The sequence below is a fragment of the Periplaneta americana genome, chromosome 17 (assembly GCF_040183065.1).
Source record: "Periplaneta americana isolate PAMFEO1 chromosome 17, P.americana_PAMFEO1_priV1, whole genome shotgun sequence".
NCBI lineage: Eukaryota > Metazoa > Arthropoda > Insecta > Blattodea > Blattidae > Periplaneta > Periplaneta americana.
Window position 1 is genome coordinate 4,723,696 of NC_091133.1, and position 27,287 is coordinate 4,750,982.

The 27,287-nt window shown below is 34.9% G+C and overlaps 1 protein-coding gene across 1 annotated transcript in view; it reads right to left on the reverse strand.

Annotated features, from left to right (window-relative positions):
- Positions 1-9,355: 9,355 nt before the first annotated feature.
- The window catches only part of LOC138693047 (zinc finger protein ZFP2-like), a 35,884-nt gene continuing 17,952 nt past the window's right edge, over positions 9,356-27,287 (reverse strand). Inside the window, exons 3-5 of the mRNA XM_069816595.1 lie at positions 23,234-23,371; positions 17,391-17,473; positions 9,356-12,767 (exon numbers count right to left, since the gene is read on the reverse strand). Coding sequence (XP_069672696.1) covers positions 11,591-12,767; positions 17,391-17,473; positions 23,234-23,371 — 1,398 coding nt within the window. The 3' untranslated portion in view covers positions 9,356-11,590. The remainder of the gene's footprint in view (positions 12,768-17,390; positions 17,474-23,233; positions 23,372-27,287) is intronic.

Sequence of the window (27,287 nt, forward strand, 5' to 3'; positions counted from 1 at the left end):
TACCCGATTGAAGGTACGAATTATTTTAGCATCTAAATATTTACAGTTACAAATATGAGAGGATTGTTTAATAACATATACAAATATAATAGTAAATAATTAGCAATGGTAATTCCTCTAAATAAAATAATTGTTTTAATATTAACGACAAAAATATTTTATGTCATTTAGACTGACACCTTTTCCTAATACATTTACGTAGACAAAAAGTGAAGTTGAAACTCGTGGGGAATCTGCTGCGTGATCTTTGCAATAAGTTCGTATTTATTTGGATGCCTCTGTCTACCAGTCACTGAGTTCATCACTTGGCAGTGGTTGCATTGACAAGGTAGGGGCGGGCACATAATACCAATAACGTTGTATACAGTACGTACAAACGTACCGGTATAAAATGATATTTTGATTGGCTAATAGTTTTTACCCCCATTTATGAAAAAGGAAGGAATTCCACTGTAGATAATTTAATTATGTGTACAATATTGATTGTTGATTCATGAGCTTCATACTTTGTGTTTAAAATACTAATTTATCAAATTCTATGTGATATAGTTTTATTTGTACATAAAACTCATGTTAAATGTTGTGCTATACGTGTTTATCCAGTACAGTTAAAACTGATGGAAAACATAATTATGATTACTGTATGGTATGTATGTTAAATTTATATGAATTTAAAATTCTGTAAATAAGACGAATATTATGAATAATTAAGATTAATAAAATATAATGTATGACATCTTGGTATGTGTCTATTTTATTGAGTATAAGTTAAAATTTCTTTTGTGTGGTTTCATGTCTACTGTGGATACCTTAATCTGGTTGATTTATGATTATGTTGTTGCGATGTTTGTGCTTTAGAGACGAACATTTTTATTTACTGTGATCTCATTAATCTGAAAAGAAGGGATTTAAAGGTGTATGAATTGCGTTTTAAATTTATGTAATGTTGTGCTGAAGTTAAGTTAAATGGAGACTTAGGTATGTGCCATGGATGCGTGTAGTAGTCGTCACTTCTTTACATTGTTACGTTGTGATGCACTTTACTGAGGAGAATCTAATGTTGCTTGCTTTGTTCTATAATCATTGAGATATGCATATGTTAAATGGGCGTAATTAAAGAACACGTATTTTAAAATTGAAGACTTGAAATAAAAAAGGCTCTGAGTGCCATAATAAGGAGTTTTGAAATTGTGTGCAAAATGGGATCTAAAAGAAGAGAACTTACGTATGTATGTAGTGTTTGCGTGCTTGGTCGTGATGTTGCAAAGTACTGGCAGGTACTTGAGTGGCTCTATGACGTTGCTTACTTAAATGGTGCAGTGATATATGCGGAACTCTTTAAATTGCGTTCCAGTAATTTAATAAAATTTCATTAATTAAAACTTTCTCTTTGTTGTGATATTTTGATATGAAATACTCTTCCGTGACGTTATAAATTTATTGTCATTGTAAGTTTTTAGAATATTTAAGGTATTCTGACATTGATCTAGTTCGTGCCCTGTATTGATTAGGTGTGCGGCATATTTGAATTTATCTTTGTTATGTTTGAAGTCGTAAATGTGTTCTTTGCATCTTGTTTTTATATTACGTTTCGTCTGACCAATGTATTTATTTCTACAGGTGTAGCATTTTAACGTGTATATTCCCTTTTTTCTTTATTTTATCTGTAATATTTAATTAATTACACTGGTCAACAAAAATTAAACTTCTGTCTGTTAAATGGGAAACAATGGGTGATTCTAGGTGACATTTTTGTGCTGATTTCAAATCTTTTTACAGAACTTTTCTATCACCCAGGGTTTTTGAGTAATCGCGTGAAAAACATTTTTCGTATCTATACATTATAATATTACGATATCTTAGCTGAAATTACATTTATTGGCCTAAAATGTATGTGAAGCATATTTTCGGCTGTACTTTGCTTGAGGTAAATCTCTCTTCAATATCCAATAATAGTCTGCCAACATATTTGGACATCATTTACCCTGGTAGTGCAATTTCCATTTCCACGATGTCCTGGTGGAAACGCTCCTCGTGTTCGTCGCTCACAGCCCCTAGGTTTTCAGGAAAGAAATCGAGATGGGATGCAGAAAATGTATTTTTTAAGACATATTACATCCCATGAACATGTAGTTCTCAATCATCTCACTGACAAGTTCTCTGTAGTTCTCAGACCTGAAGTTTCCTAAAAAGTTCGTGACAACATTTTTTAAATACAACTATGCAGCTGCTTCTTGCATATTTAACTGGTTTTCGAATTGCGTATCTTTCATCAATTCCTTTTTTTTTTTTTTTTTTTTTTTTTCAAGTCAACAAATATTCCTGCTTTTAGTTTAGTTTCACTGAATCTTGGGAACTTATTTTTCAGGAAGAGAAATGGACTACCATCATGATCCATTGCTTTCACAAAATTCTTATTCAAGCCTAGTTTGATATGCAGTGGAGGCAATAAGATTTTTTTCAGAACTTACAAGTGGTTGGTGAAGAACATTATCTTGTCCTGGATTAAAGTGACTCTCTCTTTGACCAGTTATTTTTTTATATAATGATTACTTTTATCTCTGCTATCCAACTTGCACAAGAAGCAGCAAAATTTAGAATAGCCAAGCTATAATTCAAGTGAGATACCTATTACTTTCAAATCCCCACATATCTGACAAGAAAAATTGTCACACTTGATAGTGGATAGTAAGAGCTTCATATTCTCATAATTTTCCTTCATACCAACTGCATGAGCTAAAGGAATGGATGGATATTTGTTTCCATTATGTAGTAATCATCCTTTAAAACTTGTTTTCGAGGAGTCTATTAACAAACGCCAATCCTCAAGTTTATGCTTAACACCCAGTGAATCGAACAAATTCTCAACATCATTGCAGAAAACTAGGTCCTACTCTTTAGAAAACAAATGCTCAAATTCCTTTTGGCGTTGGCGAAAGAAACTTATTTTGGTGTTACCTGCAGCAACTTCCAGCCTTTCAATCTTGAGACGAGTAATTCTGCCTTGCCTTTACTTAAACCAAGATCCCGAACCAAATCATTTAAATCCTCCTGTGTTAGAAAGTGAGGTTCATTTATAGCACCATCTTCCACAAAATGTGGACCATTTTGTAATTCATTCTGAACATCAGGAACACTCTGAATTACTTCAGTCAATGTAATATCATGTGATGGAGTTGGTATGGGAAGTCCTGGCCCTTGAAACACCGGCCGAATTGCAGAAATTAAAGATTTATATTTCACAGTGTCTGGACTTCGAACTTATTCTAGATATATTTGTCAAGCAGAAGTAGCAGTCTGTCAAATGATCCTTAGGTTCACGCCATATCATTGAGACTGCAAAAGGCATATGACGGGATCCTTTTAACCAGCTAGTTAATAGTGTTAGGTACACATTTAGTACAACAGATTTCCGGGCCCATGTCTTGTTCTGGTCTTTTTTGTTGTTCTTCTAACTAGAAGAGTAAAATTTGGCCTCTGCGATTTTAAAGTTAGCTCACCACACACTTAACAGAAGTTGTTTCTATCAATAAGACACTTTCAAGACATGTTTCTTATACATTATACACTTATACACTACTCCTTACAATGCACTATTAGGTACGGTATTATACACTTCTAACACAATTCAATTGACAACGGAAGAGAGCACAGGATTAGCTTCTTTCTTTAAAGAAAGCTTCTATTCATCTGGGAAATTTACCTTACAATCACAGTTTTGTGAGGGAAATATTATTGTTTTTATTCGTGAATTCACAGGCAACAATACCAAACGTTACAAGTCAACAGTTGACACAATGCAATGAAATATAAATGTAAAATACGCCTTCTAATCATCATGTTGTATACCACAAATGCTAATATACACGAACAAATTTATTTTCAAAATAAAAAAAAAAAGTGGTGGGTGATGGAAAATTTTTGACTTCATTTTTGGAATCAGCAGATGGCAATACATAAGAAACACCCGAAATTATTTATTTAACAAAATCATTGTTGACCAGTGTTATTGATATTGTTGTTCGTTTTAAATGTTATGTTTATGTTTTCTTTATTGAAGAAATATTTTAATTTGTTAGATATGTATTTATTGTAAGTAAGTGATGATAAGATTTTGTTTTTGTTTTTTTTTTTTTGTTTTGTTTTCAGATTTACCTAGTTTTGTGTTGTTTTTTGACTTCATATACTTTTCTTTTTTGCTGATTAAGTTCTTAATTAATGTTTTGCTATATCCATTTTCGTTTGCTTTATCCAAAATGTTTCGAATTTCTTTTTTTGTATTGATTTTTGGATAAAGGTAGTTGTATTAATCTGTTTATTAAGTAATTAAGCATGCTTAGTCTGTGTGTTTGAGGGTGTCTGGAATAAACAGGTATTATAGAACCACCCAAATTAATTAATGAGGAAATCTTTTTGACTTCATAGTCACACAATTCAGCTTCATCTCTAATATTAACGCAGACGAAAGAAGATATCTCAGACTTTGATAAACTAAAATAAACTTGCAGTAGTACACCGCCCCTCTACCCTCTCAGCATCCAGACGCTCCTCTCGCCGCCACACCTAAGCGACCAACGGACACGCGTTCGAACCCCGGTGTAGCTGTCACAATATTTTTCTATTTTTTCTTTAGAAATATTTTCAAACCCAAGTTTTTAGTAGAAGATCTCAATTTTTAGCCTTCCCCCTTTTTTTTGTTACATTCGAAAGACACAGAAAAACATTTCTATGCATTCATTTTATGAAATATCCTATGTATTCACTTTCTAAATATTTTTGATGCTTTGAAAATATTATATTTTCTATAATTATTCATGAAAAAATATTAATAAAATAAACTATCAACATTTCTTACAAAATAAAAGCATAGAACTATGCACATACCTCATAAATACTCGTGGTAAAAGTTTCATCCAGATTGATTAATATTTGGCACAAAAAAAGCTGTTGTTGAATTAAGAACAATAAACTTACGGAAAAATAGATTTAAAAGTAAAATCAATATTTATGTAACGCGTACCTCACAAAATTCTTCTCTGCTACATTCATCTAGTAACTTCAGTGAGCCAACTTCAGAACAAAATGTTACTAGACTTATAATCAGAAATTTGTAAAAAGCATTCTTTGATGGAAAAAAAAAAAATTGACAGTTCTTTAAATGCCACTCCCCTTTACACTCTTAATTTAAAAAAATCAAATATATTTGTATTCAGAATTGAATTATATCCATTTGAGGTATGAACATTCTAAAGAAGTGAAACAGCCAATAAAGATTTTTTTTTAATTTTTAATGTTTTTAGGTTAAGTGGACTCTCCCCTTCAGGTATTCACGTCAACTTTTATCCCTAACAAAGCCATTAGATATTTTAGACTGCTTCGTCTTAAGCTGCGGACAATCACTGTCGCCCTCCCAGTCACGAACGAGAACGACATCTAAATCCGTGAGTCAAAAATATTCTAGTGGAAAAAGTATGCCCACGCTATGCAACCTGACAACTGTGCGTAATGTTGGTAGTGACAGATACGAAGTTCTCACCACACAACAGCTGACGTAACTTATGCTTAGTTTAAGCTAATATTCTGCCTCTTTAACTCGAATAGTAACTATTACCTAACCCCGTTCTTAATTGCCATCCTCTTGCAGGGAAGTAAGATTCCTGATGTCTGATATAGTAGGCTACATTATCAGCAGGAAAGAAATTTCTTCTCCTAAAATTGAAGATTCATTCCTACCAATTCTAACGTCTATTTACGCTATGGATTCTAGCTATACGAGTTACTATTTTGTGAACGTCTTTTCTTGAAACATTTTACAGCAGTGTTGAATATTATTTAGCCTATAACCACAGTATACTATATACAGTCGCGAAGCTCAATATGTAGTAAAAATGCAAACGCGGGTAGTTGCCCACCACTAGGATCGCTACTATCGCCTCATCATCGCAGATCTCTCTCCTAGTAGACGACAAAATATGTTACACTTTCGTTGTGTTCTTTTGGAAAAATTAACACCTTCCTTCCATTATTGAAACATTAAATGCATAAAGTTAATTTATTATTTTAATGAAGTATATTAAATTCCACCATAAACTCGAAGATAACTGCAAGAAATAAGTTAATATAATTTTTGTTTGTGCAAAACGAACTGAAATTTACTATAATAGCTTCACTCATTCAAGATTATAGCGATAATTAACTATGAAACCAATAAATATTAATTTACATTTCCATTTACAACAATAATACTGTAAATATGAATTAACGGAGTAACTTACGTGTACCGGTACTTGTGGTGTAGGCTTACGTAGTTAACAAAGTGGGATGAGGTTAAGCAATAATAATCACACCAGAATTAGAAATAAAACGTGATCAATAAATTTTATTGTAACAGACTTTTTCTACGTCTCTAGTAAAGCAACAAATAAAAATAACAACAAAATTAACAGCTATAATTAAAAACATATTCTTTGGCAAAAAAAGTAGGCCTAAGCAATGATAATCCCACCAGAATTGAAAATAAAACGTGATCAATAAATTTCATTAAAACAAACTTAATTTTTCTACGTCTTTAGTAAAATAACACATAAAAATAATAACAAAATTAAAATAAATGACATTAAAAATATATCCTCTAAAAAAAAAAAGTAGACCTAACCTTTATTTCTCTGGAAATTTAGCAGTCTAAGTGACAGAACTTTAACTGGTATCTAATGTCCTTTCGGTTAGACTGAAACATTTCATTGTGAAATTTAAGGATATAATGTATTCTAACAGTCACAAAGAACTTCAAAATTAACAGTTTTGTTTCTGCACAGCATTCTTGTGGAAACCCAGGAACCTTTCTGAATCTTTCGGAAATCGGAAAAAGGATAACTCTGGCCTCTTTCTCTTACTGTTGCTACAATTTATAGCACTACAAACGTCTCCTCCTTGTCCCATATTATTATTCCAATTATTATATTTTAGCCATTAACATTTTCATTATAACCGTCCACACCTGTGGAGTAACGGTCAGCGCGTCTGGCCGCGAAATCAGGTGGCCCGGGTTCGAATCCTGGTCGGGGCAAGTTACCTGGTTGAGGTTTTTTCCGGGGTTTCCCCTCAACCCAATACGAGCAAATGCTGGGTAACTTTCGGTGCTGGACCCCGGACTCATTTCACCGGCATTATCACCTTCATTTCATTCAGACGCTAAATAACCTAGATGTTAATAAAGCGTCGTAAAATAACCCAATAAAATAAAAAAAAATTCATTATAACCAATAACGAACATTTCACAAGCATCAATGTGAAATACGCAACGAGCTAGCACGCGATAGAAATACGACACAGTCCAAAGTCGACCATGGACAGTCTTATTTTTTCTAGTTGCTAACCGCTTGGAGCGCTTTACCACGAGATTTGCAAAAAAACACCTCAAGTTTCGCGACTGTATATAGTAGACTGTACCATAACTTCAGAACACTAACACACAAATTACGCTCGTGGTAGTATCAAACTGACACGGCAGCGCTTCACGTAGCAACATGAATGAATGGTTCAGAAGGCTCTGTTTCTCCAAAAAACGTTTAATCATTAAGTTTCCACAAAACTATGGGATGGCTGCCCAGTCAGCATCGTAATTAGAGATGGCCGATATTTCACAAACCGATATTTTGTCACAGGTATTTTTTTGTCACAGATAACCCTGTGACTGATGACGCGAAATATCTGTGACAAAATATCGCTATCGAAATCTGCTCCGCATTCAGTACTCTGTGACCGTTGCAACGTCTGCGACTGATATTTTCTCCTCTACGTCGTGGGTTTGCGCATGCGCACGATACAATAACAGCAATCGGGCGGTGGTATTTGATTATTTTTTCGTGACATTTTGTTCAATATTATTTTTTTCAAAGTGATGATGTGTTGCAAAGTTATTACCGGCATTATAATAATATAATCATGAATCTAACATTTTGTTTTCATATTTAGTCTGTATATATGCTTTATAAATATTTTATGTATTCCCCGAGATCTTCACATTTTCATACTACTGTGAATTTATATTAATGTGTAAGTATTATCCACCCAATTTTTACGCAGTAACAATATTTTTTTTTTTACTTATACTATTAATTACAAACAGAATAGGCTAGTCACAGGAGCCTACATTATTTTAATATCTTTACCGTCCTGTACTTCTCTCATTTATGTATGATCCAGTTTTAATGTATAGCTGCAACACGAACCGTGCAGGGTAGTATTAATTAAAATAAACTTAAAATAAAATTATTTTTGTAATAAGTTCTTTACCGGTATGTTGTTTATGGTTATTAACTCTTATGAAATCGCACAGTGCTTCCTAACATTGGTACTTGTGTGGGGTGTTATTTCACCCCAATTAATAGGCCTAATCAATGCTCTAAACTTGATATTTAGTGATTTTTATCTTGATATTGTTAAAATAATCAACTTGCAAGTAATTTTCAACTTTTAAATAAAATACTATGGGGTAGTTAGCAAAAATTGTCAATTTTATAAATTCCAAAAAGATTGACATCTAGCAGACACTGCTCCATCAAATCGTTCTCATTGCCCTTGCACACTTTTAAAATAGGCCTACACTTACACATAAATGGGATAATTAATTACATTTGAAAATAAGGGGCATAAAACGTAAATCATGTTAATTCACTCCTTGTCCCTGAACGTTATGTTCTTCCGAACTTTCGAAGCATTTCTCACAAGCCGACAACAGTATCTAGGCCTATATAATTAAAACCGAACGAGACAAAACTGGCTAATATGATGGGCAACTTATTTGGCTAAACTAACTTTGAGATAGTTTCCTTCGTATTCCCCTTATACACCTTGCATATACGAATCTGTGACAGGTCAGGTTTGGTTGGTTTAAGCTTTTATTATGCCTAGACATATACGATCAACGACTAAACTAGCGTTTAGGTAGTTCCCTTCGTACTACGCATATACACCTTGCATATACGAATCTGTGACAGGTTAGCTTTGGTTAGTTTAGTATTTGTTATGCCTTGGATATACGATCAACTGCATCTCCCCAAAAAATCAAAGTCGACGACTTTCACTTCCGAAATCACCGAAACTACCTCAGCGCTAGTTTAACCCAAGCAACTGTCTCTCCGCAAAAAAAAAAAAAAAAAAAAAAAAAAAAAAAAAAAAATCCTTACAAATGCAACGATTTTCACATCCGAAATCGCCGAAACAACTTCAACGCTAGTTTCACCATCTAATTATGAATGATATAGTGATTACACGATTAAATAATAATAATAATAACATTGGTTACCAATACTTCATCTTGTGTAAAATTCTGTCTGAACAACCGTTTTGTTTTGTAATTATTTTCCATTGTTTTTCCGAATACTTATGTTTCGTTAATTTTTATTATGACTCAGTATTATGATGTTAATGCACGACTTAAAATAATTTATCCATTATATTATATACAATAAAAAAGGATCAATTTTTAAAACGATTAGGATAATCACATAACCTCAATTTCCCCATACCCAACTACATTACAAAATTATCAATTGATTCTATATCTACAATCAATTACGATATAACGTCTTGGTATATGAGGTTAACTTTTTACATGTTACTGTTCAGTTAGATTAGTATTTATTTGTTAATGGTACATGTACATAAGTTATTTGTTGGATTTTCCCATATAAACCACTGATGGGTGGCGTGTATAGAGAAATCGTATTCACATTGCACTGCTCTTCAATATTTCCTGTTAATTTTTATCGGTGTGACAAAATATCGGTGTAATTCATGCATATTGTGCTTACTTATCGATATAATATATCGGTGTGACAAAATCACAGGTAAAAGTCACAGATATTTAATTGTCACAGTCACAGTTGTCACAGATACTTGAAAATATCGTTTAAGCTCAACTCTAATCGTAATGCATTTTTGGAGCAATGATTGGAAGCAGACCAAAGTAGCTCACTGCGATATAGGTTGTATTATCTTCACCTTTGCGACACTCATGTGGCCGTGAAATGAACAATTAGCTGGTGGAATTGATACTTTTTTTCTCTTGGTTTATGGAAAGTTTCTATCATATAAATGCCAGAAAGCGTACGCCCACGCATGTAAAGATGAAACGAGTGTACAAAACACTACAGAGTGGACCATAAGTCACGATCGGATCTTATATGTTAGTTTAAGAAATAATAAATCACACAAGCTACTTAAAAACGTTATTTATTAAACTCGCCAATAATAATGGATGAAAATATGAAGAAAAAAAACTAACGTGGGACTATTGGTCTCACTATCAAACATCTAACATTTCGGTATGCAATGTCAGTATGGGCTAACGCAAATGTTCTCATCCGTCATGTGGCATATCCTTGTTCCCGTCCCTTCATTCATTTATGAGGGTGGGTTTATATGCAAGATAACCTACATTTTTCACCCTATGGCACAACCAGGTTCTTGGGATCTGCATTTCCGCCTATCGCTTCCCTGTTGATTTCATCGGTGAACGTTTCAATGATGCATTCAGACGGTCACCGACATCATCGTCGACATATTTTTTAGGTGTTCCGCTGCGTTTTGCATCTAATACAGAGCCTGTTGAGGAGAAAGTTTTCTTTTCCAGTTTCTGGAGATTGGCTCCGCTTGGAACTGCTTTACTAAAGCGATTAAAGAAGTTTTCTCTGATTTCTTCGTACGTTTCACCAGTTCGTTGTTTTTCTAAAACCCACACATTAACCATGAGACGTTCCTGAATCGTATATACGCCTGTATCCGCCATTGCTTACAACACAAATACAACGCAACGTTTCACATAGACGAAAAAGTCTGGCTTGTAACCAAAACATAAAAATTCACTCACTCTATCGGAAAAGTGACAGGCTATTGCCACAAACAATATATGAAAGGGGAAAATACCTCTCTCATCCTAGGAATAGTCCTTAAATTATTTTTAGCTTGCGATAAATGTTTTATTTCAATATAAACAATATCAGATCATGGCTTCTGGCTTGGTCTATGCAAGCACTTAATTTAAAATATGAATTCTTCTCAGAATTCGTACGTTGATGCACTGAGGATTGGAATATACAAAACATATCCCACATATATCGCATTAGTACAGCTTCTTGTACACTCCGACTTAAATAAATTAGTATCACTACTGTCAAAATATGTACGTGTATTGACTGACGTCACACATTACTGTATAAAAACATTTTCCTTCAAGAATCGCATTTGTATGGCTTCTTGCCAGCATAAGTACAATTATGCACTGAATGTGAACTACTGTATAAAACACTTCACAGAATCATCCCATTCGAAATGCTTATCGCCAAAATACATACGTCAGAGCAGTTTTGGTTTTCCCCGGCCTAAAACATTTCCCACGAACATCGCATTTGCATTGCTTCGCGATGGAATGCATACGTGCATACTTCTTGACGTCACACGTACTTAGTAAACATTTCCCACAAATATGACATTTCTACGACTTCTTACGGGAAAAAGTACATGCGTGTGACGTTAGATTACCAGAGTTTATAAAATATTTCTCACAAATATCACACTTGAACGGCGTCTAGTCAGAATGAGTACGTGAATGATTGGTGAGATACCTCAAGCAAACAAAACGTTTCTCACAAACATCGCATTTAAAAGGTTTTTCACCAGAATGGGTACGTACGTGCACTTTGAGGGCGCCCCTCTCGACAAAACATTTCCCACAAATGTCACACTTGTATGGCCTTTCGCCGGAATGTATGCGTGCATGCGCTACGAGATGAGTGGACTGAGTGAAAGTTTTTCCACAAATGTCACATTTGTAAGGCTTCGCGCCAGAATGCATACGTGAATGAACCCTTAGGTCACCCGATCTTAGAAAACATTTTCCACAAATTTCACATTTGAAAGGCTTCTCGGCAAAATGGGTACGCGAGTGCATTATCATATGAGTCGACATTGTAAAACATTTGCCACAAACATCACATTGATATGGCTTCTGACCAGAATGGATACGTGCATGCACATTCAGATTCCTCACGCTCGGAAAACATTTCCCACACGCATCGCACATAAATGGTTTCTCGCCTGAATGCGAGCGTGCATGCACTGTGAAAGTAGATGGATGGAAAAAACCTTTCCCACACAGATCGCATTTGAATGGCCTCTGTCCACAATGTTTACGTGTGTGCATCGTGAGGTAACTGGACTGGGCAAAACATTTGCCACACACATCGCATCTGAATTGTTTCTCGCCAGAATGCGTGCGTGCATGCGCTGTCAAAGAGGATGGATGAACAAAACACTCCCCACACACATCGCATTTCAAAGGACTTTGTCCACAATGCCTCCGTGTGTGCACTGCCAGATAATTGGACCGTGCGAAACATTTTCCACACACGTCACAAATGAATGGCTCCTCGTTTTTGTGCGTACGCAAGTGGTCTTTCAGATGTCCAAATCGTTTAAAACGTTTCTCGCAGGTATCGCATTTGAATCTCCTTTCGGCGTTGTGATTGCGCAAATGTATTTTGTGGCTTTTGAGAGTCTGCAACAACTTGCCACAAATATTACACTTGAAGGAACCTTCGTCTGTGCGAATGTCAGGATGAATCTCTTTGTTGTTTTTTCTTCTAAGAAATTGATCGTAAATCTGTGGTTTTGATTTACGTTCTCTGACAAGATCTTTTGGGAAACAATTATCAGGTCTTGAGAACGTCACCTGTGGCGTTTCATTGCCGGCAGTGTCCAGAGTACTGGAATAAAAATATCCCATAAGTGAAAGTTATACCAACATCACAACAAAAATATGTGATAATTTTGTAAAGATGATCAGTTTGAATTATCGAACTTGTCTGTTGCTAAAAGTTAGACTGGTGGATTAAAGTAAAACAGCCCCTGGGATGTACAGAGAGTGCATGAAGACACCAATTTTCGTAAGATAAAAAATGTAAAGGGGGCCTTGAAATTTGCACTTGTGTTTACTACCGATAAACCACTGCAAATGATGAAAGCTGTTGTTTAATAAAGTCTTTTTTTTTTAATTTTAATGTACGGCTAGAACAGGGGTTGGTGCATATTTCACAAATATTTGCATACGGATACATATATTACACTTTTTGCTCAGATAGATAGTTGAAATATAAAAATTGTTTCATAACTGTGAGAGTATAATTTAATGAAAGTGAAAACATAAGGTCAAATTTGAAGGTGATTCAATAATTTTACACCCAAACTGGCATTTCTTTGTGTATAAAATACTTTCCCTTTCATGCCATAGTGACAATGCTTGCGTGGGTCAGATAAAGTTATAATTATAAATCTTTACAGGTCAGTAACATAATCTGAGGGAAACTTATGCCAAGACTGTGCTTATCAACAATGGACAGTTTACTGATGGTAGCAATATAAGAATTCGGAACTTCCCTCTCACCTTAAATGTTTATTTCAATATCGTTCAAATTCTCAGCACTTTCTTGGTCCATGTCATTTTGTAAGTGTGAGTGAATTTCAATGCCGAAGGAATAATCTAGTAAAAGATACTTGCTCAAGCAGTGAATTGACGGGAATCCTACATTAAAACAGATGGAAAAATTGCCCTCTGCCAAGTCTGTGACAAAAATGTGAGTACGGTATAACTTTATTATAAATATTTTATTAATATCAGTATAACTTTGCAATGAGTGTTTTTATTTTATAATTTACAGTAAGTTTAACCTCATTTATTTTACTTTTATAGGCACTCTGCGACAAAATATTTCAGTTTACACAATATTTACAAACAGCAGTTCATAAAAAAAATAATGATGCTGGGAAAACCTTATTAAAGTTTCTGACATTCTTAACGTCGGCATTTTCTGCAAGAAACTGTGGAAATGATGTTTTCCTAACAGACCTGTGCAGACATTAGTGTCAGCTAATATTCCTCAAAAAAAAAAAAAAATCAAGGATTAAACAATATAGAATTTCCGGAATCCTGCGAAAATATTGAGGTCGTAAAGTTCTCAAAGTCTACATTAAGGGACAATTACATTCGCTCTCTTTATGAAAAAGTAAGCTTATTTAATTAATAAAATTGTCACAAAGACTATGAATGAATAAAATGTTCTCATATTGGTATCACAGAACCTCTATGAATAGCGTTGATTGTTCGTGAAAGATTTTATTTCTATACTTAAATCAGTGAACATCTTTGGTAGCGTTTTACACAGACTTCAAGAAACCAAACATACTATGTATGAGGCATGTACATAAGTAGTATCATTCTGATTACTTTAACGTGTTTTGTAACCTTCAAGTCAATGTGAGCATTAGCATTGCCTCCATATGTTGAAAGCTATTATCACTCATGGTAAAATGACACACACTGATTGATAAGTTTTTAGGTAAACAGGCCACACGAATTTGAAATGTTGATGAATCCGCACTACGTATCAACAGTTCAAAGACCACAAAAAATCTTTGCAGCACGAAGGAAGAAGCAAGCTAGGCCTATAATAAATGCCAAGCGAAGTCAACAAGCTACAGTAATGTTGTGTGAGCTCTTATGGAAATTCTGCTCTGCCTGCTTTGATATTTCCCAAGGAGTCAAAACAAGAACTTGTGATGGAGCTCCAGCTGGAACATTAGGACTAGTGAATGAATTGGGATGGATGACAGGGGAGTTGTTTACACAGTGCCTGAAAAACGTCAGAGAATATGCCAACCCATCCTAAGTACTTCTCCTGGTTGATGTCATTTGAGTCATAAACATACTGATGTGTTGACATATGCCAGAGATAATGGCTTCATTCTCTCTGTACTACAAGTCCACTTAAATGTGACATTCTGAAAACGTAATACAACTAGGCAGACTCCAGATGGTTGAAGGAGTTGTGACGTAACATAAGATTAATTTCACTGACTTATGGGAACGCAGCCACAATGCTATTAGTGGATTTGCATAAACTGGAACTTGGCTTTTGAATCCTGATATTTTTCCTGATCGTGTTTCAGCGATGTAGCAATAACTGGAAACAGCTGCATGGATGCGTATAATTTAAAAGTGAATTGTAGCTCCATCAGAAACTACAGTCACTATCTGGATCATCTTCTTCGTCAAGTTCTGAAAAAGTGTCACATTCTGCCTCTATATCTTTAAAGAAAAGTACATCAAATCCATTTCGGACACCATTTCAAGTATCCCCACATCGGTTTGCATCATAAATTGCGCATCTCTCCTGGAAAAGGAGCATGACAAATTTTGACCAGTATCCCATATGTTGCTGAGTGAAGATCAAGACTGTAGAGAAGAAACTCTTGGAATTATGAGGTGCAAATCGCCATGTGAAGTAAAAGCTTCCTTTCAATCAAGAAGCAGACAATGAAAATCTGAAATGCAATTCAGATGACGGTGATGATAATGATGTGTTGTCCTCATTGAAATTATTCAGTCATTCAAGGCCAAAAGAGACATGGCTCAAGTCTACTAAGTGAAGTATGTGGGTACACTAGTGAGACTGTTGCTTTCTCAAAAACATTCTACGTACTGTATGCAAGTTAAAGGGGAATATGTTAAGTAATATGGATAAAACGACATAGGCCCGATTGTATAAACCATTTAATCTTAGATCAGAGGTTAAATTGATCCTTGTTTCTGCTGAACTTGGAATTTTGTGTTGTATAAAGTCTAATCTGAGATTAATTTGTCTCAAACTAAAGTAAACTTTGACTGAAGAAATTTCTCCGATTAAGTTAGATGATCCAAGTTCAGTTATTTCTTTTCTGTTTGAAATATACGAGTGACAGATTGTGCAAATAAAATATCCATTATTATTAATATTAATAGATATGTTAGGTACATTTATATATATATTTATTTCAATTTCTTGCCTTAATACACAAACATTCTTATATTTTATAAGGCCCTATCGTGTTCAGCAGTACCAAATAACATAACCTATAATTAGGCTATATTATGTTTATAACAACCATTAATTATTAATGGATATAAATGTTCAGTTAACTGTATTACTAAACGAAAATTGTCGTTTTATAAAGCTTTATCATGTTTAGCAGTATCAAACACCATAACATGAAAACAACTTGGAGAACAGTCAACCTTCTTCTTATTGTCCGCCATTATTTACATTGCACAAAAAAAAAACCAGTGTCTCCAACAGAATGTAATACGGAAAGTCGCCAAAAAGTAGTTGTAAAGTCGCTAGATTTCTCATTATCAACAAAGAAAGGTTAAATTTTGTCACTATGGGGTGCTAAAAAGCTAACTAAATCCCTATTTAAGCAATATAAAAGTTAAAAGAAATTGTTGTTGAAAAAGAGTTAAAGTCGCTAGATTGGCAACACTGAACAAACCTCTATAACATGGTCCGCGCATCACGTATTTCACCTGTTTATGCGATGTTGCCAAATCCTTTTCACGTGAACTTAGATTGCATTTGAACCAAGGTAATTTGATCGCAGAAAAGTTTTATACAATGGAAGAAGTATCTGAACTCGGTTCACTTTTCGATCTTCGATCAAGTCAGGGAGTTTTATACAATTGGGCCATAGTGTTACATTGTAAAAAAAGGTTCACAGAGGACTCCTAATTTAAAATAATCTATTTTAACTGTGTCATAGTAAAGACAATGCAATGTAATATATGTACGTGTCAAATAATATTATAATTGAAGACCTTTCTGGAAAAGAGATATAACATCAAATTGATTACATATGTAACTTAGATGGAAAAAGTAATTTTGACGCATTCATTTTTATAACAATAAATGATTGTTTCCAAAGCATAATACATTTGTATCCTTAATTATTCAAATAGTTGTGCTAGCAAATATTGGCCTAACGAAATGTGTACTTGAAATTATTTTCCTTCTTTCCTGAAACGTGAATTACACATTTGTATAAAAAGCATACAACCAACAGCAGCTTCCTTTTATGGTAGGCCTATGTCATTTTAGGATAGGTTTCCCTATCATTGTAGCAGTTCACATTGTATACATCCTTTTCTTCCAATTTTTAGTTTCCACTAAAACTACAAAAGCTTCGCAATCTAGGAGCATATGTACAAATGCTAAAATAACATAATACAAGGTATGCACCCTTTTCCTACAGGCAGAACCATGCAAACTACTCCATTAGTAGCCTATCTCTGCTTAAAAAACCAAGTGTAATATAGAATGTTTATTTATGTACTATACAATTGTTCCACACGTCTACCATCACTAACACTATCAGAGCCATCTATGCGGCCATGCTTGACAACAGCAGAAGATAATACATGTTTCTTCTTTATGACTTATGGCAACATAAAGTAATACCTTATGTCCCACAACATCACTTATTTCATAAAGAAAAACAAAACACGGACACACTGTACTCACCTATCAGGTAAGGCTTCAGATTCATCTGTCACTACTTCCGGTTTATTCTCCTGTTTCACTGTGACCATGTCAAATGTTTCTTCCTGCAAATTAGAAAGAATACAGAACAGAGAAAACCAATGGCGGTAGATTGTACAGCTCAAATTAATGTTCAATGTTTTATCATAACGAATTTCAACATCAACTAGCGTAACTTACATAATGCCAAAGTAAGGACATATGTGGCTGCATATGAATAACAATGTTATTCTCTTTTGCATTAAATTATGAGCAGATATTATAATTTCGTTACACCAACTTTTCTGGCCAACACCCCTACAGGCAGACGGTATTATAAGACACTGACACGTGAAAAAGCTGGGGGTTCCTGCAGATTTGCAATATAGAATCGTCATTTGACTAGTCTGTGAACATGTTTGTTGCATTATTAAATGTAATTCTTTGGCGTAACAGCGCATATATATTTTTTTTTTCTGTAACTCATGTCACTCCATGTTTCCCACTCATTATGCTAGCCCCGCCATTCACACAGTATAATTAATTTATGTGGTTTAATAACTGACTGAATTTCCGTTATACTCGTATTCCATTAAGATAGTTTACACCAAACTTACAGTGTCATGTTTTGGTTGCAAAAGTAATTTCCATAACTTTTCTACTGGTACTTCATCTGTGATATAACGAAGAATAATGGAGAACTAAAACTATTTTATTTTAATTTAATTTGTGATTTTGTTGCAGTGTCCGTTGTTTCGTCGGCCATTATTGGAACATAACAATCTTCTTTAAGTTCATTTGAATTGTTTTTGTAGTTCCTTTGAATTGTGACAAGCCCTATAAATAATCTTCGAAAGTTTCATCTAAATGTGGAGTAAAATCAGTCAAGCCCCGAAATACCCCCAGGTCTGTTGAATCTTCCGATTCAGCATGTTCTCACATTGCTGATTCAAATGTGCCACAGGATTTCACTCAATTATTTCAGATAGAAAATATCTTAGGAGCATTTTCATCTTGTTTCTGAATGTTAGTCCAATATGCAGAATGAAGCTGTCTTTGAATATTTTAACATCTTTAGCATCTAGTAGTGACAAATCTGTTTGATTGTTGAAATATGTTTTCGAACTTTCATACTTTCCTATTTTTTAAAGTCAAATGAACTATAAAAAAACCCTTCACTCTGGTCTTTGTCCATGTATTTTCTCCTCCACACAAAAAAAAAAGTGCAATTTCATGAGCGCAACAGAAACCAATCGTTTCCATTACACATTTCGGTATTAAAATTACTAGTATATGATTTCTCTCGACTTTTCCAGAAATTTCAATATTTAAATTTAGTGTAGGACGTCCTAATTCCTTAAGTTAATGTGCAATTTCTCTCTCAATTTCGAAAAGGGTTGGTCGATGAGTTTTTCACTTCATTCAATTTTAATACAAAACATTTTCTTAGAAACATTGACTAAGCACATCACACCACCCACAGTACTATAACACAATCTTTTCAACGCTGGAACCGTAATGATATACAGGGTGTCCGGGACAAAATTTACCAATAAGAAAGTTTAATAACTCACCAAATAATTGATGGATGAAAATGCTGTTTGAGGGAACTGACAAAGGGACTTCCAAAGTTTCGAATGACCACTAATAAACTTCTATGTGTGCACCTCTTGTAGCACGACAGATGTCCAAGCGATATTCAAGTTCTTGCCATGTGTTTCGTAACATCTCTGGAGTGACAGTTGCACAAGCAGTGACAATTCTCCGACGCAGATTCTGCAAATCTGCCACTACAGTCTTGTACACAATGTCTTTTATGTATCCCCAAAAAAAGAAGTCCAGTGGGGTTAGGTCTGGGGATCTGGGAGGCCATGCCGTAGGTCCACCTCGACCAATCCATCGCTGAGGAAAGCATTCATTCAAGTGATCTGTAACATGTAATGCATAATGAGGCGGAGCTCCGTCTTGTTGGAAAACATATCCCTGTGGAATTTGAGGAATGGCGTAATTTTGCAGCATATCAAGATACACATTTTCATTGATAGTGTTTTCCACAAAAAAGGACGGTCCAATCACAGTTTCATGTGTAAGTCCGCACCAAACATTAATCTTAGGGTTGTCTCTTTCCAATTCCCTCACTACATGCGGATTTTCTTACCCCCAGATGCGACAATTATGCCTGTTGACGATCCCACAGACGTGGAAGGTGGACTCATCACTAAACACGACCTTCTGCAGATATCCATTTTCAATATCAATTTTCAACAGCATGTCACTAGCGAAATCATATCGTGCAGGCAAGTCGTTTGGTTTCAACTTTTGAACCAACTGAATCTTGTATGCATGCAGACGTAACCTCTTGTGCAGAATATCGTGGATAGTTGACTTTGGAATTGCAAGTTCCCTGCTGGCATGGCGAACAGACTTACACGGGCTCCGTTGGAAAGCTTGCTGAATTCTGTCGACTTGCGCTTCTGTCACTTTCTTCCAGCGTGGTGTTTTCTCTACAAAAGAACCGGTCTCAAGAAGCTTTCTATGCCAAGTTGTTATTGTGTGCCTATCTGGTGGTTGCTTCTCAGGCCACTGTTGTCTAAATCTTCTCTCCACTATCTTCAGATACTTGAATTCGGCAAGCCAATAGCAGCATTGAACTTTTTGTTGCACTGTGAACGCCATTTTAATTACAGCTATGTCAACAACAATGACCAAATGTTGCCAACATCACACGTAAAACTTAAAATGTCCCTCTTTCATTTGCAGCAAATTTCATTTTCCTATCTCCATTATTACACTTTCTTATTGGTAAATTTTGTCCCGGACACAATGTACAGTAAGTCCAGCAGCTTATGTGTTCTCCTAACGCAGGTCATAAAGAGATGGGGTAGTTGGCGGTTCTTTTTGTATATTCAGAGAGCTGCTTGAGTTGCAACTCTAATACAGTCTTATGGGAGTGAAGGAAACCTGTTTCTGCTGCCGACTACCCTATGTTGAGCTCTGACAACTGCCGACCACAGATCCGAAAAGTACACTACAGATAAAATTCTTGAGCAGTTCAAGGCTTCTACAAACAGTAAAACCTCAAATCGAAGGAGAATGAATTGGAAATATAAATGAAACAATGAACTAGATTACATTAATGCACGTTTAACATTTATTACAGGTCCATGTAAATGGTGGTTCTGCAGCTCTGCAATTCTTATTGTAGAGCCACCTCTGGTGTATAATAAAGTCGTTTTTTAGTAACTGAACGGTATAATTTGCCAGTTTTCAATATGAAATTTTATTGATTCCTTAGTCTGCCGTATTTCCTCCAAAAAAAGTTGGCAACTCTAACTGCGCAGAAGGTGCATCTTTCAAAACTGGTTTTAATACAGATTTTTCAGGTGAGGAATAACGTTAATGTTCCGTAATGACTTTATAACACACCCAGACCATTTTCGTAGAAAATATAAATGGTTAAACCCTAAGGGGAGAGAATGGTATTTTTTAAAACTTTTTTCCTGTTTGGTGTAAAATATTAATTTTTTGTATGTAGATAGCTCATAGCTGTGGCAACTCAACCAAATAAAAATATTTTGAAAAAAAAAATTATTTGGGGGCCCAAATTAAAAAAAATATACCCAATGCAGGATTGTACTAAAACCGATATATCCAAACCGTTTTTAAAGATAGATTCAAACAAGTTTTTGCAATGTATTTGCAAAAGCATGTTCTACGAACTGTCTGTAACAGAATTTTGATACTAGTCCCTACGTTTGTAAAATAATCAATTAAAATTTAATAACAATTTTCTGATTTATTTTCTTGCAAACAAACGGACGTATTTTTAAAATGAAATCAATTAACAAAATTCTGTTACAGAGAAAAGTTTCCTAATAGTCTAAAGAATGTGTGTTCTAAATTTCATGCATGTATCTTTAATAGTTCAAAATTATATCCATTTTTTTCTGGCAATGTAGCAAAAAAAAAATGGAGTTACTGGAAACCGATAACAGCAGGCGTGTGATATAAAAATCCATAGCGCAGGAAGTTTAAAAATGATGTCTCAACATCCGATATGAGCACAAATACCCACAAAATGAAATGCAATGCATTGCACTCATATCAAAGGGTATTTTAAAGAAAAAAAAATTTGTTTTAATTTAATTTACCAGAAACAACAATAAAAGCGGGCGTGTGATTTAAAAATCCATAACACACGAAGTTTAAAAATGGCGACTCAACATCTGATAAGGGCACAAATACCCACAAAATGTTATGCAATGCATTCCACACATATCAAAGGATATTTTGAAGAAAAAAAAATCTTTTTTTAAATTTAATTTACCAGAAACAACAATAAAAGCGGGGGTGTGATTTAAAAATCCATAGTGCAGAAAGTTTAAAAATTACGTCTCAGCATCTGATAAGGGCACATATACCCACAAAATGTTATGCAATGCATTGCACACATATCAAAGGGTATTTGAAGAAAAAAATTTTTTTTTTTAATTTAATTTACCAGAAACAACAATAAAAGTGAGCGAGTGATTTAAAAATCCATAACGCAGGAAGTTTAAAAATGGCGACTCAACATCCGATAAGGGCACAAATACCCACAAAATGTTATGCAATGCATTCCACACATTTCAAAGGGTATTTGAAGAAAAAAAAATGTTTATTTAATTTACCAGAAACAACAATAAAAGTGAGCAAGTGATTTAAAAATCCATAACGCAGAAAGTTTAAAAATGGCAACTCAACATCCGATAAGGGCACAAATACCCACAAAATGTTATGCAATGCATTCCACACACATCAAAGAGTATTTTAAAGAGTTTTTTTTTTAATTTACTCATTTTTCACCAAAAAATATCATCCTCTCCCCTTAAAAGATTTCTCGTTTATGTTTAATATTAAGGAGGGGTGTATCTCACTCAATTTTAAAACTATGACATGTTCATATGAACTTTTTCAATCAGAATAAAGTCAGAAATCAAATTCACAACGTTCGTGAATCACCCTGTGTATGTGTGTGTCTGTAAAAAAACTTAATTGAAACTGAGCGTACATTCGCATGAAGGAGTAAATTATGTTTTATTTAACGACACTCGCAACTGCAGAGGTTATATCAGTGTCGCCGGTATGCCAGAATTTTGTCCCTCACAAGTTGTTTTACATGTCAGTAATCTATTGACATGAACCTGTCGCATTTAAGCACACTTAATCGACCTGGGTCGGGATCGAACCCGAAACCTCGGGCATGTACGGCCAGCACTCTACCGACTGCGCTACCCAGACTGACTGAAGGAGTAAATAATTTTACATAGAACACAGTAATGGCTTTTTCATATGAAGAGTACAGGGGGAAAAAACCTGATAAGTCACGTTTTACTGTTTTTACAAGAGAGCAAGTTAAGTGTTTCAAGGTCCAATATATTCCATTGTCTTTGTGTTATCATTCTTCAAATTTCTGTACAGTTAAACTACACGAATCTACAATACCTGAGCTATTACATGACATCTAAAAGAGAAAATCAATAATTTTGGACTTATCGGGCCATATTCATAGACATTCTTAGCGCGGGCTTCCGATGAATGATCAGCGAACTAACGTTTTTCGTATTCATAAACCAGTGTTAGTGATATGATATGATATGAATCCTGTACAAGTAACCAGTCGATAGCCGGGGCTAGTTTAGCACACTCGTAGCGCGGGCTAGCGAAATGTCTATGAATAGCACCCATAATGTTTTTCCTCTGTGCTAAAAATCCCTGTGGGTTCATTTATATAGTAACTATGACAAAAGAATGAAACATTAATATTGAAAGAAGAATAGCTAGCGCACCCTATGGACTCCACATACCTCAGCTTCACATTTTGTCGTATCAGAATCGGCTGGCACTGCAGTTTCCTCAACTTTAATGCCTGACGTGAGATCATAGCTGTGGTCAACGCATTCCGTCTTTATTCCAGCCACGTGGAGATCCAATAAACTTCCTTCCTGCAGAAGACAGGGCCTTAATGAATGCTTATGTTGTATGGATGTGATTCCAAGTGCTACATGCTGCACTGTGTTCCTTACACTGGAGGTTGATTGGTTGACTCCTAATTAAGGCATATGCGACATACAGTAAAGAAAATAACTGATGGCACAATCAGAACAAAACAGTTAGTTAGTTAGTTAGTTAGTTAGTTAGTTAGTGGGGTTTAAAAAGGACGCGACAGCGACTATGGCTATTTGCGCCCTTATCTAAAATACTTCACAGAACAGAGACATAATACAATTATCAGAATGCTTAAAAGAAGTAAAAAGCGTTGTCACAGTTAAAACGAGTTTCACAAATGCAGTTTCAACAAGGTGATGCATAAAAATCATAAAAGTGAGCAGTTCTCAGACCCTAACAAGCAGGGAACGGATTTATATGGACTAAAAATATATGAAATATGTAAATATATATGTAGTTATTTTTACCAAAATATGGAATTAAATATGGATTTTTACCAAAATATGGAATTAAATATGGACTTAAAATTATAAAAAAATGACTATGTACGTTAAATATTGGTACATTTTAATCAAACTAAACAAAAAATATAATGGACGTACCTTATCTTCCAATGTAGTTTCAACAAAACACAATTTTTATTGTCTGTTACCATAACAATAGGTTACAAACATTTCTTTCAAGTGCTGAAAAGTGAATCTTCTTCTATTGTCTCTGAGGATAGATTTATACTGACTAAAAGAGCGTTCGACGTCACAAGAAGTAACTGGTACATAATTCAATTTCACAATGTCTGCTGGGGATAAGTCCAAGTTAATCTTCACTGTTGATTCACCACTCATCACAGCAACAACCTTTTGTAGTTCTTCATATCCAGGGTTTTTTGAAAGTACAGTGTCCATCTTAGCTCTTACTGCATCTGCAACTTTACCTCTACCACGATTCAGTTGTTCCACAGTACTATTTATAATTTCAAAACTTTCAGATAGTGAAAGGTGCCTATTTTGGAGACTTTTGAGCGTTTTTATGATGCATGAAAATGTATGCTGAATGTGAGCTAAGTCATTCTTCACACTTATGTCACAGGTAACTGTTTTCGCAGTATCAATTGAGACTGCATCTTCAGAGTCCAATGCAAGGAGAACATTGTTAATAGAGTCTATATGTTCGGCATAATATTCAACTGCTTCTAGCCATGTACCCCATCTAGTTAAAATTGGCTTTGGTGGCAATGGAATTTCAGGGTACATTTCTTTCAACACGTTAACTCTACTGGGAGCTTTGAGAAATACTTTTTTCACTGATGAAATCAACAAATCTACTTTAGGGAAATTGTCTCTGACCACTTCTGCCACACGATGAAATGCATGCGCCACACAAGTAAAATGAGTCAATTTAGGATATACAACAGATAATGCTTGTCCAGCTTTGACCATATAAGGGGCAGCATCGCTAATAAAGAATAACACATTATCGTACATAATACCCTTTGGCCACAGGATACCCATAGCTTCGTTGAACAGTTTAACTATAGTTTTGTTATTGCACTTTTCTAGAACATCACAATGTAAAAGAATTCGTTCAGAATATTGTTCACTTAACAAACCGATAACTACATTACCAACAAGTCTACCTTCTTTGTCGGGAGTCTCATCAATGGAAACCCAAATTGAACTATCTTTAATTTCATCTCTTATCTTCTGTATTGTCTCATCGTAGATGGATGGAGCATACGTCTTCCTAAGTGTTGACTCATCCGGGATTGTATGTTGAGTATATTTTTCAAGGAATTCCCTGAAGACCTTATTCTTTAGTTTGTAGAGAGGAATATCAGCAGAGATGAGAGAACGGCACAGGTCGATGTTAAACTCAGATCTTACATTCGATGTTGTTGGTTGTGTTAAAAACAATTGTCTCTGCTTGGAATTTAGTTGTTTGTTGGCCTGATGTTTACTAGTTGTAATGTGTTGTTGCACCAGGAACTTTTGTGTAGATGATACTGCACACTGACACAAATTACAAAATAATATTTTATTGTCAGTTGATAAACCATCTTCTTTAAATTCTGAAATGTAACTTGTTAGTTTTGATTTTAAATTGACTGAATGACGTACTTTTGGCATATTTACCGTCTTTATAGTAGGCCTATGATTTACAAAACTGAACCTATGTGTACTCTGACTGGCATTTAACTGTTGAGCTGCACAACTGAAGTCTGTTAAAAATTTTAAATTAAATTAATACAGTTTTGTAACTTACTTTCCCATTGTTGATAGGACTGCTAATTTTCAAATAACTCTGATGTTAAAGGGATTACTGAACATGTGTTTAAATCTCTATTGTTGAAATGTATTTTTAAAAGTTAATGGAATTTTGTTTTGTTTTATTGTTAAACCTAATATAATATGGACTGTTTTATATGAAATATGGAAAATATATGGAAATTAACGAAAATATGTACTAAACTCTAAAATATGGAAAAATATGGAAAATAAAAGTAGGATTTTTCAACCCTACACATTGTGAAACATAAAGATAATGCAAAATATAAATTATATTAGCTTTATAAGTAAATATGTATTTACATATAAATCCTTTCCCTGCTAACAAGTATTTAAAAAGAAACAATAAAATAATAAAACAAATGCTACCAGTACCAGAAATAAATTATCTGGAGCATTTCCAAAATACTCAGATGTAAAATGTCCGAATGTCAAGTTTGTTAAAAAAAATACATATACTAAATAACAAATGTAACCCCCAGATGTAAAGGGTCTGGAGGATAGCTAAAACAGGTCAATAAAAAACTAAATCACTCCGTCAAGTTCAGTACTCGATAAAAATCTCAGAACTGCATCTGTACAATTAAAATCATTCCCAAGAGCGTCACATAGAGACGGTGGAATTCGATATTGTCGACGGACAATTTCATATTTTCTACAATGCATTAAAAAAAATTCCACCATAAGTGGAACATGGCACATATCACACTCTGGCTGAGGCTCGCCACGTAGCAGATGGCCATGTGTCAGATGACAGTGGCCAATCCTCAACCGGGTGAGTAAAACTTCCTGTCGTGATGCTCTTGTGGACGAATCCCAAACGTGAATAGTATTCTGTATTCTTCGTAATTAGTTTTCACTCTTGTGCAGACCATTCTCCTTCCCATTGCCACCATATTCTACATTTCAAGTGATTCTGTAAGTCTTGCCACCTCTCGCGCCAATATACCAGAGTGCCATTCAGTGCACCATCTTTGGCTGCAGCATCTGCGGCCTCATTCCCTGGAATTCCAACATGGCCAGGAATCCACACTACTCCAATCTCGGAGTCGGTTTTCCGATTCTAATACCCATATCAGGCATTTGCTTAATATCTTTTCCATAACCTTACATACGCAGCTGGTAAAACGAATTGGCCTATAACTACCTGGTAAAGAAGGATCCTTTCCCGGTTACTGGAATGGGACCACAATGGCGGAACGCCAAGCAGATGGAAATACACCCTCAGTCCAGATTGTGTTGTATATTGACAGAAGAAAGGATTTTCCAGCTGGCGGAAGTTGGCGAAGCATGCGGTTTTGGATGTAGTCAGGGTCAGGGGAGGTGTCAGGGGAGGTGTCAGGGGATGTCTAGTACCGCCTCCAGCTCCTCGGATGCCAACGGTGCATTGTAGTTTTCAGTGTTATCAGATATATAGTTCAAGGTTCGTTTTTCCGCAGCATCCTTGATTTTTAGAAATTCCGGGTCGTAATTGAAGGGTTGATAGGAAAAACAACCCATGTCAAAAAAACACTTTTTTCAGGGGAGCGAAAAAACATTATATCTCGTTATGTAAAAGGATAAGAAACTTAAAGTATAGGTATAAATACCCCAATGCTTTATAAATATATTGCTTGTATTTTAAGCATAC